Source organism: Dicentrarchus labrax, unplaced genomic scaffold (genome assembly GCF_905237075.1).
Source record: "Dicentrarchus labrax unplaced genomic scaffold, dlabrax2021, whole genome shotgun sequence".
Lineage (NCBI taxonomy): Eukaryota > Metazoa > Chordata > Actinopteri > Moronidae > Dicentrarchus > Dicentrarchus labrax.
In genome coordinates, this window is record NW_026136704.1 from 8,279,961 (window position 1) to 8,291,242 (window position 11,282).

At 40.8% G+C, this 11,282-nt stretch overlaps 1 protein-coding gene across 4 annotated transcripts in view; it reads right to left on the minus strand.

The window, feature by feature from the left end:
- LOC127362551 (eukaryotic translation initiation factor 4 gamma 1) overlaps positions 1–10,637 on the minus strand; it is a 40,502-nt gene extending 29,865 nt beyond the window's left edge. The window contains exons 1-6 of one of the 4 annotated variants that reach the window (XM_051398370.1): positions 10,575–10,637; positions 3,378–3,403; positions 3,083–3,204; positions 2,128–2,214; positions 950–982; positions 280–300 (exon numbers count right to left, since the gene is read on the minus strand). In XM_051398370.1, coding sequence (XP_051254330.1) covers positions 280–300; positions 950–982; positions 2,128–2,214; positions 3,083–3,157 — 216 coding nt within the window. In that variant the 5' untranslated portion in view covers positions 3,158–3,204; positions 3,378–3,403; positions 10,575–10,637. Of the gene's footprint in view, positions 1–279; positions 301–949; positions 983–2,127; positions 2,215–3,082; positions 3,205–3,377; positions 3,404–10,574 lie in introns of those variants that run through there. The other 3 variants (XM_051398367.1, XM_051398368.1, XM_051398369.1) reach the window with 3 other exon arrangements.
- Positions 10,638–11,282: the final 645 nt, after the last annotated feature.

An 11,282-nucleotide genomic window follows, 5' to 3' on the forward strand; every position in this document is an offset into this window, starting at 1 on the left:
CTAGGCTAATAGTTTGTCCATGAATCTATGGCTGGACTCCAACTGGAAACATATTGGCCCTGCCTGCCAGAAGAGATAAAACAGCTAATGCTGGTTCATTCAGAGACTACTCATTGACATTCTGCTGCTGTCCTGGGAGCTAACTGCCGTAGCCAGCAAGATGACACCAAGCCAACAAAGCACAACGCTGCCAAATATTAGACACACACATATGCACTCCTCAAGAGGGTGAGAAAAAAAAGGGATGAAAAATCTGGAAGAAACCGGAAATTGAGTTACCTGTAGCGACCTGAAGCTTCCCTTCAGCAGCGCAAACACAGATCACACACAGAGACACATCAAATGGACGCAAGAAGAGGGTGGGAAGAGAAGGATTGTGAAAAAGAGAGCACCACAATCAGTTAGAGCAAAGCCCCCAGAAACTGTCTGTTCTGAGCCAAGCAACATGCAGCGAATAGGCAGAACACTGAATCCAAATAAACTAGATCTAGTTACTCTTGAACTTAACTGTAACTGAAAGATGGGCATTAATCATCTATGTTTACTTCTTTCAATTATATCAATCTGAGCACTTTTCAAAGGTTAAAAAAACAAGTGTTTTCAAGAGTGTTAATACATTCCCATATGAAACCCACAATGTTAAATATTCCTTACCAGTAATTAATATTATCTGTCAGAAGAATCTTTAATTTCTTAATTGGGTTGCATACATGTCACTTTTGGGAAAGTAACTATTCTTGTAAGTTTCCCATAGTTTCATGTACAAATATTTCCTTACAGCAACAACAGTCACCTTTAAAATGGTATCACATTAGGATATCAAGGTATTTGGTCAAAAAAATTGTTTGTCCTGTAGCACACCTTAGGAGGCTCACCATCTACTACTGCTTCTAATACGTGTTACAATATAGGAAACCCCCCTCTTGTTAGTCAGTTGTGCTGTTAGTACCTGTTGGTGTATAGGCCGGGGCCCTGGGGCAAACTAGAGGAGGAGAGGCAGACAGTACAGAGGTTAAAGACAAAAGCACAGGATCCATGCTTCACTCTCATTGACAGGCTCATTCCAGTTCTGCACCTTTACAACGGCACATAACCACAGCCATGCCCACTTTTATTTTCACATGGCATTCTTTTACCCAACTGGCACTTGCTTACCAATTTATTAACAATACAACAATGCTATTCTAAAGGACCAGTGAGTAGGATTTAGTGGCATCTAGTGGTGTAGTTGCCGATTACAAAACTCACAAAAAACGTGAACCATTTTTGGTTTGTCTGTTCTGAGCTACTGTAGAAACATGGTGGCCTCCATAGAAGAAGACCTGCTACATCTGCAGATAGCAACATCTGATTCTAAAATAACAAAAACATAAAGATTCTTAGGCGATTGTTCACTACATGACATAACTATGACTATTATATTCCGTTTCTCCCAATAAATCCTCCTACATTTCACACATTTCAACAAGTATTAAAACTGTAACAAATACATAATTAACCTGCTCAATCCTGTACACTGTAAATGATAAATGACTATAAATAAGACTCCATACAAAACATTTAAAACTTAAATGAAGAAAGAAGGGTCTGCCGGCATATTGGCCGAACTCTAATAAATGACATCAAATCCAGTTGGGGCTGCTTGCATTTCTTCCTGTCAGTCAGGAGCACTAAGCAGTTAAAGAGTTTAAATCATATAGCTGTGACACTTTGTGAGGTAGAGTATGAAGGCCAGGCTGACACTCAGTTAGTAATTGTGCAGAACTGGTGAGAAGTAGGCAGAGGGACATGCAGGCATTCTAAGAAATTCACATATGGATTGGGAAGATTTCAGTGACCAGTAATTATGCCAAACTGCCCACAGCGACGTTTGCAGTGGAAAGAAAAGGCCTTGACACTTTCTATCCTGATTGGTTTGTCTGTCACTCACATGACAAATGTGAGGTTTAGGAATTAAAAGGACACATTTTAGATTCATAATGCACCACAAAAGTTAACTCAATAACTGGTGTGGAAGACAATGAACTATCTCTGACATGTGATGGAAGAAGTAATTATTTTCGGGAATGGAGCAAAGTCCGCCACTGTGGGTGCACTGTGGGGTGGGTGAGCAGCGGGTAGGCCTACCTGTCGGGACTGCGGTGTTGGGTTCATTTGTGGAGGCGGTGGGGTGGCAAACACAACAGAAGGGGGCTGCCCAGGGGGGAATGAGGGCTGCAAGAGACAGGAAGTGATATCAACGGCAGAAGAGTGGGACGCAGGAGGAATAAGGGGTGAGAAGGCAGGGATGAACAGTAGACAAGTGGTCAACAAGGGCACAGATACTGAGATTGATATTTGAGGTCACATTATTCCGCTTTTTTCAAAATAACATCTTTTCATATTTAAGTCAATGGGGATGGAAGACGTTACCTTAAGCAGAGGGAGGGAAAACTTTCTGAATGTTATTACACTCTTAATTTAAAGAAGAAAAAAAATTTGGGGGGCCAGAAAATATATATTTTTTAAAAAAAGTGAAAACTGATGACCACTGTTTCCCAAAGCAACATGACTCATATGTCTTGTTTTGTCCACAACTGTCATAGAGGACTGAAGAAACCAGAAAATATTCATATTTGAGAAGGTTTGGATTTTGATTCTTTAAAAAATTACTCAAAACGATTAATGAATTATCAAAATAGTTGCAGATTAATTTAATAATTGATGACTAGTTGATTTATGGACTAATCGCTGATAATAACAATGAAGATGCTGCAAGGCAGCTGAAAATGTGATGGCAAAGCTGTAAATGGACCTAGCAGCAGCCATAGACGTAGCTGTAGTTATGTCTGACAATCACTATGGAGTACAAGGACTGTGTTGTGGGACTTTCTACTACATGGTTGAGAGTTGTACCAAAGAACTGCTTGCGGCTGCTGCAACCATTCTCCACCAGAGAGAATGCATTGTTTTCTGATCTGCTTTTCATTATGTGTGCAACAGCGCTGTCACGACAGCCCTTTTTCTTTGAGAAACCATGTGGGATAGAGACAGACGTCCTAAAAGAGCTGATACAGGAAGTTAAGAAGCAGGGTTTTCTTACCTGTGAAAGGCCAGGGGAGGGGGCAGGGTGGGGGGTGGAGGGGGGTCCTGTTATAGGCTGTGGTGCTTTATTCATTTCATGGAGTTCTGCATGGGGAGGCAGATGTGGACCTGTGTACAAATCTGGCGAAAGAGAGAACAGGGGGGTTAAATGTGTCTTCTGTCTTGTGTCTGATTTATGAAATTATGTATGCAAGTATGTGTAGAGAGTTTTAGTAGCATTTAGATTTACCAGGAGGGCTAAACATTTAAAGTTTATATTTCCTGTTAATAGTCACAGTCATTTGTATACTTACATTTATGACCCGAGGAACGTTTTGTCCTAAAAGACAGACAGAGAAGCTTTGTTAACAATAGTATTGGCTAATAATGCATTTCAAATTTCTTTTTTTTCTTCTTCCATTTTTCATTTCAAAGTTACAGCATCTAAGCTAACCAAATAGCCAAACCAAAGAAGTTAGTATGTACAAAACATTTAAAGGTTTTAAAGTAGATTAATAAAGGCATATAACTAATAGGATTTTTGATGACACAAGTCTGCAGTGTCATCTGCAAGGCAGGAAAAAGGATCATACCATACATTAGTGGTGAGTTACAGTTTTAAAATGACTGGAATTGGACTTAAGGTAGTACAAACAACAAGTCTTGTAAAATCCATTTGTATGGGATTAATTAATTAAAAGGGTTAATCCAGGTGAGTGTTGTTAACGAGCACCACCAGAGCAATGTGCCCCGTCAAGTACACCTACCGCTCTAGGCAGCACCTTATCCAGTGAGAGATTAAAGCAAGTGTGTCATCAAAATCACGCCTTTAACTCAACTTACAACAGCCAATTGAGCCCACATTTCTGTGCATACAAGCACCAATGCAGGACTGTGTACTGGAAGAAATAGGTTCCTATTCATCTGGTAAGCCAAAAACATCTCTCTTCTGCCCTTATACACAGAGACAGCCACTGTAATACAAGGTCGTAATGAGTCTTGGTCTTGATTATCAGTGCACCACGCAGACCTTATTTGAGACTTTGATAAAGATCTGCAAAAAGGCTGAAAAATGACACACCAACTCCAAACAGAACGGAAATAAACAAAAAGGACATGCATGTTGAAGTCAACATAGCCTCTATAGCCAATTACATACCACAACTATAAACTGTATTATACAATATTTTGTTTACATAAAAACATCTACTAAGGAGTTTTTCCATTATTAGTTAATCTGCCAATTATTTTATCTGGGAACTGATGAATCGTTTTAATCAATTAACCATCAATAAAAGTCCAACACAGAGAGAAGAGCCCAGCGTGATGTCATGAAATGTTTTGTTTTGTGCAACCAACAATCCGAAACCCGAAGATATTCAATCTATTATAAGGTAAAACAAGAAACAGCAACAAATCTCACACTCTGGAAGCGGGAACTTGAAATGTTTGGCATATTTTGCATGAAAATTGACTTAATTATCAAAATAGTTGCCAACTAATTTTCTGTCACTCAACTTATTGATAATGGATTGGTCTTGGCACATTTTTTCTTACTACCAACATTTTCAGTTAATGTGATAAAATGTCTAAAAAGAACATTTTTTATAACCAAACACTTCAAGGCACTGGAAAATTGGCTACTGAAGAGAACAAAACAGCAAGTTACCAATATTCTGAATGTTTTGTTTGGTCATTGCACTCATTCACAGTACACTTGGCACTGCCTGCCACCACTTTTTTAACACAACATTTAAAAGTATACATTGAACTCTAGCAGCCTAAGGCCAAAGTGTTTCAATTTTTGTAAAGAATCTACAGAGCATCACAACTGAATGTTGGTTGTTTAACTTTGTTGAGAGGTTCAAAGGGGACAACACGGAAAAGATTTCTGTTACATCTCCTGAACAGCAACATTGCCTTTCTAAATAATCACCAGTCCAGTAGATTAATTAAAAGCTTTCTTATTTTAGCCAATCACATCTACATGTCCATACATAACTGCATATGTGACCGTACAAAAACGTTACATGACACATATTATGTTACGTTATACACTAGAATTTGACCACTTGATGTCAAAAGACTCGGCTGTTCATTTTTTATTTCCTGCACCATTTTGGACGGCACTTTGTAGCAAAAGAACAAATTACTTCTTGTCTGCTTAGATACTGAGAATACAGGATATCAGAGTTTTTAACTCAGGAAATGTGGTCAGCAGCATATAGATACCAAAATTTAGGGTGTTGTCATTATATCAGAACAGATACCCATGGCCTTTTATTTATCTGCAGTTTAAAATCTGTTTACCTCGCTGAGTGACACTGATATAATGTATTCCTCAATGTGTAAGCTAGAAGAAAACAGTTACCTAAAGTGAAGACACTGATAATGTTGTAAATTTCTATCACGTTTATGAACTATGGCTGAAGGCTCAGTTTTCCCGTTGTATCCCCAACACAAAAAAGTTAAACGAGATGTGTGGAAATAATATGGATTGCAAACTAAAGAATGACAGGGAGTTCAGGTTTTTCTTAAAAAAATGTAAGGTAAACTGAATCCAGAAAGTATTTTGGTGATTATCAGCATAATACTGTATATTATATTGGCTTGTATAATTGTGACCTGAAATTTTCATATCACCCCATGCCTAATTGAAAATGATACCAATCCAATGTATCAGATAAATGCATCTAACAAAGTTGAATTGTCTTCAACTTCAGTGAAAGTGCCTCAGTTCACACCTCCTACAGGAATTCTTTGTCATTTTGCATCCACTGGCATACTTCCATTGGCTACTTTTACAATTGCACAACCTCTGAAATTTTGTTTGCATTCAGTCTGAACACACACTGACATATATACTTAAGAAACAAACCCTACATAATACAGTTTTTGTCTCAATGACTGAAACTATGTAGACAATTTTTTACATAGTACTTTCACCCCTCTGACTCAAGGGTCATTTCCTGATTCCCCTGTAATAATCCTCCTTAGGTTATATGGAGGTTACAATAATAACACATATGGTATTTATAGCCGAAGCCTACATTATCTCTGCTATTGACACACAAATACACCCCCTTTCCCTGAAACACACACACAGAAGCAGCAGTGTAAAAAGCCTGAGTCATGATGAATCAGGGTGTTTTTTTCATTTCTCAAAGAGGAGGAAATCACACTGCAGAAATGGTTGTAATCGCCAGTGTTACCATGACTATATCAGCACACAAACAAAGGAAGGCCAAAAGATAATTGATTTTAACTGAGGGAGGGTTTCCATATAGCCGGTTTAATCCCTGGCTTAGAAAAACACTGACTGACAGACATCGATGGAAGGCTCATCCCCGATGCTGAAGCCTTGGAGCTGGGAGAAAGGCGGAAATATGGTATATAGGGTTAGGAAAGGACTGTAGAGGGGTGTCAGGCAGCAGTTCAAAGGATCATCCACAAACAGAAAGATTGTCAGACTGAGCGGGGCTGGCTGGGAGACGAAATGCTGAATAAACAATCTCAGGGCAAAAAGAGGATCTCAGACCAACAACCTACACCACCTCACTGGCTTTACTTCTCTCACCAGAGAACACAAACAAAACCTATATTTGTTTGGGGGAATGCTTTACCCTGAAGTAGTGAGACGTGACCGGCTTTTTGAACAACTACTGTGCCAGTAACACACACAGTCAACCCCAGGTTAGTCTGCAGAATTTAGGAAAATTGGCAATCAGTATAAATTCAGGGAACAGTGTACAGCACTAAAGTACTGGCAAAGAGGGGTACCCCAGAAGCACGCATTTTTGAGTCAATTTGTGTTTTAGGAGAGTTATGTGAGCTAACGCAAGGCAGGTGCCTCACCACACCGCCTAATCACACACAGCCCAGTCATTTGAGCTGGTCTGACATGCAGCACCGTGGAGATCCAGCCACCAGAACCACTGCTAGTAAAACATGCTCCTTCAAATGTTGCATAAGCCTCTGCATGCACTCCCATGACCCTATAAAGAGGAGGGGGAGAACATTAAAGAAGTAGGCTATCGTGTCACCTATAGAGGGTGTAGCCACTGCGAATTTACCACTGTCTCTGCGTACACATGATCTACACTCATTGTACACACTGCACACTCAATGTGCAACTTTTGTTAAATAACTGCTTGCTGAAAATGGCCTTTCCCAATTTGATCCATGCTGAAAACTAAGCAAACTTTACTGCCTGTTGACGTCAGTGAAAAAGTACATGAGTCATTGGCTTTATGAGTTCATGGCCAGCTGCAGATTTCAAGATAGTTTGCAAATGTCATGATATACATTGAACTACTGCATTTACACACATTGAATCCTTAGCTTCTGCTTTGCCCATCATCCATCACTTTTATTAACTTCCCTGTTATATGCAGTTCACTGGCCTGCAGGCCATTATGGAAGTCTGTACCTGCCATCACAGAGCCACTGTGTTGGCTGCGGTGGTAACACAGGGACACAAAAAGCTCCAGTGGTGGTAGGCTTCACTTAACTCAGCTTGAGCACTTAAACTGTGGAAAAACTACTGCTTAAATTTAGCCCATGAGCCAAAAAGGGGGGAGCAACATGCCTGTTATGTCAAACAGAGTAGTGTTTTTGGTCCACTCTTTGTAGGCAGAACCAACACATTCTGAACAAATTGAAGTTCACTGACCTAAGCAGAAGGGAGTCTATGGTTAGGTTTCTGCAATACCATGCTGCTTCTTAAAGGGGAATTGCACTGATTTAATAATGCCCTTACACAAAGTTGGGGAGACTCACAAGAGAGACACCTCTGAAGGGTCATAATTCAAGAAGCAGAGGTTGAGATAGCCTGAATTTTAGTCTCTAGTCTGGTTTAAGCACCAAAAACACTGGATAGTACATTTCCAATAATGCAATGTAATAGCATCTGACATTAAACAATCCCTATCTGCTAAATGCCCACATCTTTTAAATGCCCACATCCCCAGTTTGTAACACAAGCTTTCTAATTACAAGTCCCAAATCAATCTGAAACAAAGCTTCCTTCAATGCGACAGAAGACAAGTAATCTTCATATGTAAAATGAGTGGCATGCTCCTTTAACATAAAGCTACAGCAGCTTAAATAAACACAAAACAACAGATTTACCAGAACAAACCCATTCTTTACAATACTGCCACTAACATTGATCAATACCTGAAACCAAACTGGTTTTCCATGATCACATTCACCCAGCAAATGTGGCTTCAGTCAGACATTTCAAGCTGAGAAGGATGTACAGACAGTGACAGTGAAAGTTAAACTCCAGTGACACAGCATCACACCAGCACAGCCGGTTCTGCCCCCCCCCTCTCAAATGTTCCTCTGGTTAACTAAAATTCTGCCAAAACCCACACACATGCCCAGACTCTAGGCTTTCAAGTTTAACAACAGGAAGCCCAGCAGTGTCCTTATGTCAGGCAAACTGTGACAGCCTGGCTCTGACACATCATGCATTTGTCCTGTGATTGCACTTCTGCTATTAGTTTCATTCAGTCTGACTGAAGCATGTTTGCATGTGTGTAGATGTACAAAGACATGGGAGCTATATGGTGTCCGTTGCCAGGAATAGGAAACTGCATCCATTTTAGACCCACATTCTCAGCTAAGGTCACATGTCTGCAGTCCTAAACATCAGCCTCATGCCTGCCACAGCAAGCAGGATGAAGTTATCAATAAACAGCTTTAATCATGAACATACCAACCCTCCAAACCAACAATCTGACACACTGTCAGTGTCAGAAGACAGCTGCGACGCTCATATCCAGTGGTAAAACACCGGTGTTTCGTCTGCTTGAACTGTGGGACACTTTTGCTATGACACAGGGGCGTGTCTGCACACACACACACACACACACACACACACACACACACAGCTATTTGCAGGGCATTATATTAAAAACACACAGCTATTAAATTCTCCCTCTTGCCAAAACACCTACAAATATGGATGCGAGGACGTGCTGCTCTATGTTGTGCTGTTAGCCATGTTGCTAACTTTCCTAGGCCCAATCTGGGTTTACCACGTGGTTTCCCCTGCTATTGGCGCGATGCAAACCCCAGCTGCCGGCTTCATGCCAGCCACACCTCAACCGATATCGGCTATAACAACCATGTTTTTCCTGAACAGCAAAACACAAACCAAGCACAAACGATGCTTTAAGGAGTCAGCAGTGCATAGAGACGTGACGGCGGTCGTATCAATGAATGGAAATACTAACCTAGATAACTCAAGCTAAGGAGGTGGCTACTGGTTATTAGCTCGTACATTTGCATTCAATATGTAAATATGCTACTCACATTCAGTGACTACAACTGCTCCAAAGCGTTGGCTAGCTAGGTATAAACACAGTTGCAGTGCTGTCAACGATGTCGTGACAACAATGAGTTAACGTTAGCCAGAATGAGTCAGACACCTCCGTTTCATTTCGCAGCCCAACATCTCGCCCAGATTACCAGCAACATCACCATCGTGACAGCCTGCGTTTGCATTCACACATTACAGGGGATGCTGATGGGAAATCCAGTTACAATGGATAACTTGAAGGCACAGCGAGCTGTCAACCATCCCAACAGGGCCACAATGAAGTCGTCACAGCTTTCCAAATTCAAAACAACTGTCCTGTCAATGAGTCACCAACCGCTCTTTAACCTCCACCGGCAGTTACAACTGCCTCTAAATATGTGACAGCATTAGCTTTCAGGTATTTTACGTTGTCTGGGTAACTAGGGGAGTAATGTCTGCTCGGCTCATGAACAGAGACCTCGCTGCACCACCACCTTTACATACACTGCCGCCCAACAAAACTGATTTCAGATAGCTGGCAGCAGCGTTACATGGTCCTCACATGGTTTCATTTCAGGTCTAAAGTTATCAGTGTACTCTTCATACACACCAAGGCTGACAAATGTGTGGACACAGCCTCCATCACTCTCTGCTAGGAGGTGGCACCAAGGCAAGACACAGTGTCGACACAACTAGAGTTATTTAACCTACTGCTACATATAGAACGTTAGCTCACTGTGTAGCAGGCTAGCAAGCGGTTGGAGAGCTAGCAGCATGAATTACGTTAACCGGCGAAAACAACAACAACATTGTGGTGCGACAGTCTACGTGTCGCTTTCCATGTGTAATATATCACACACAGTATAATATGTTTCTGAGCGTCACATGAGTAAAGGCTCATATTGGCTGTCTATCTAAGTGTTAGCTTGCTAGCCGGAGAAGCTAAAGTGAAGAAAGAACACCCACGTCGCATTAGCATGGGATGCTAGCGACCAGCTAGCTAGCTAATCCCTGAAAACACAGCAGGAACAGCAGAGAGCAGCAACCACTGAACAAAGTCACCACAGTTAGCTAAATCTCCACACTGAAAGACCAAACATACATCTGAATGTCGTCCCAGGGCCTCTATGTAACAGCGACTTAACACTCGTCTGACAATTTGAACATTTTAATAAAGAATTTAGCCCAGGACCGTGGCCGTTACCTTTCTCTCCTTGAGTCCGCAGAGCCGGACGGACGGAAAATGTTCCCGGAAGCCGGTAGTGATGGGCGAAAGCCAAAATCCCATCACGTGAAACTTTCCCAGTAATCGTGCTGTCGGCTGTGGAGATAGTGAAGTATTCTCATGTCGTTTATCTTTATTGTGTTCGCACATGAGTAACACGCCGGAGACGTTTTAATATTTTAATGGTTCCCAAAACATTTCAACTTTGTTCTCAAAATAAAGTTATATCCAATTTATATGCAGATCAAAATAAGGATTTTTTTGATTTCACGTTAAAGTTCAAATTACCCATCATCTATAAATTGTTCCAACACTGAATGGTTATTGTTAAATTCTCATTAGGTTATAAATAGGTTTCATTATAGGTTAAATAATTGCTCTGAAGAGAAAAGACAGTTAAAATACTGTGATGGTCTGATCTGTGCTAAGGTAAAAATACACATCAGCCACTGTTTATGGGAACAGACTGTGCATTATATTGCATGGCATACAGCCAGTGCTTGATATATAACACATACACTGACAAAACCATTCAGATTTGTCAACAATCCATCTTTAAAAACAAACATAATACATTTTTGCAAATGTTCATAAGGGTAAACTGAACTTCATCAAAGACCAAGGATACACAGCCTAACTGCTGTCATACTCCTGGACCCAGGCCCATGGAGGGATGGACAGACCCAG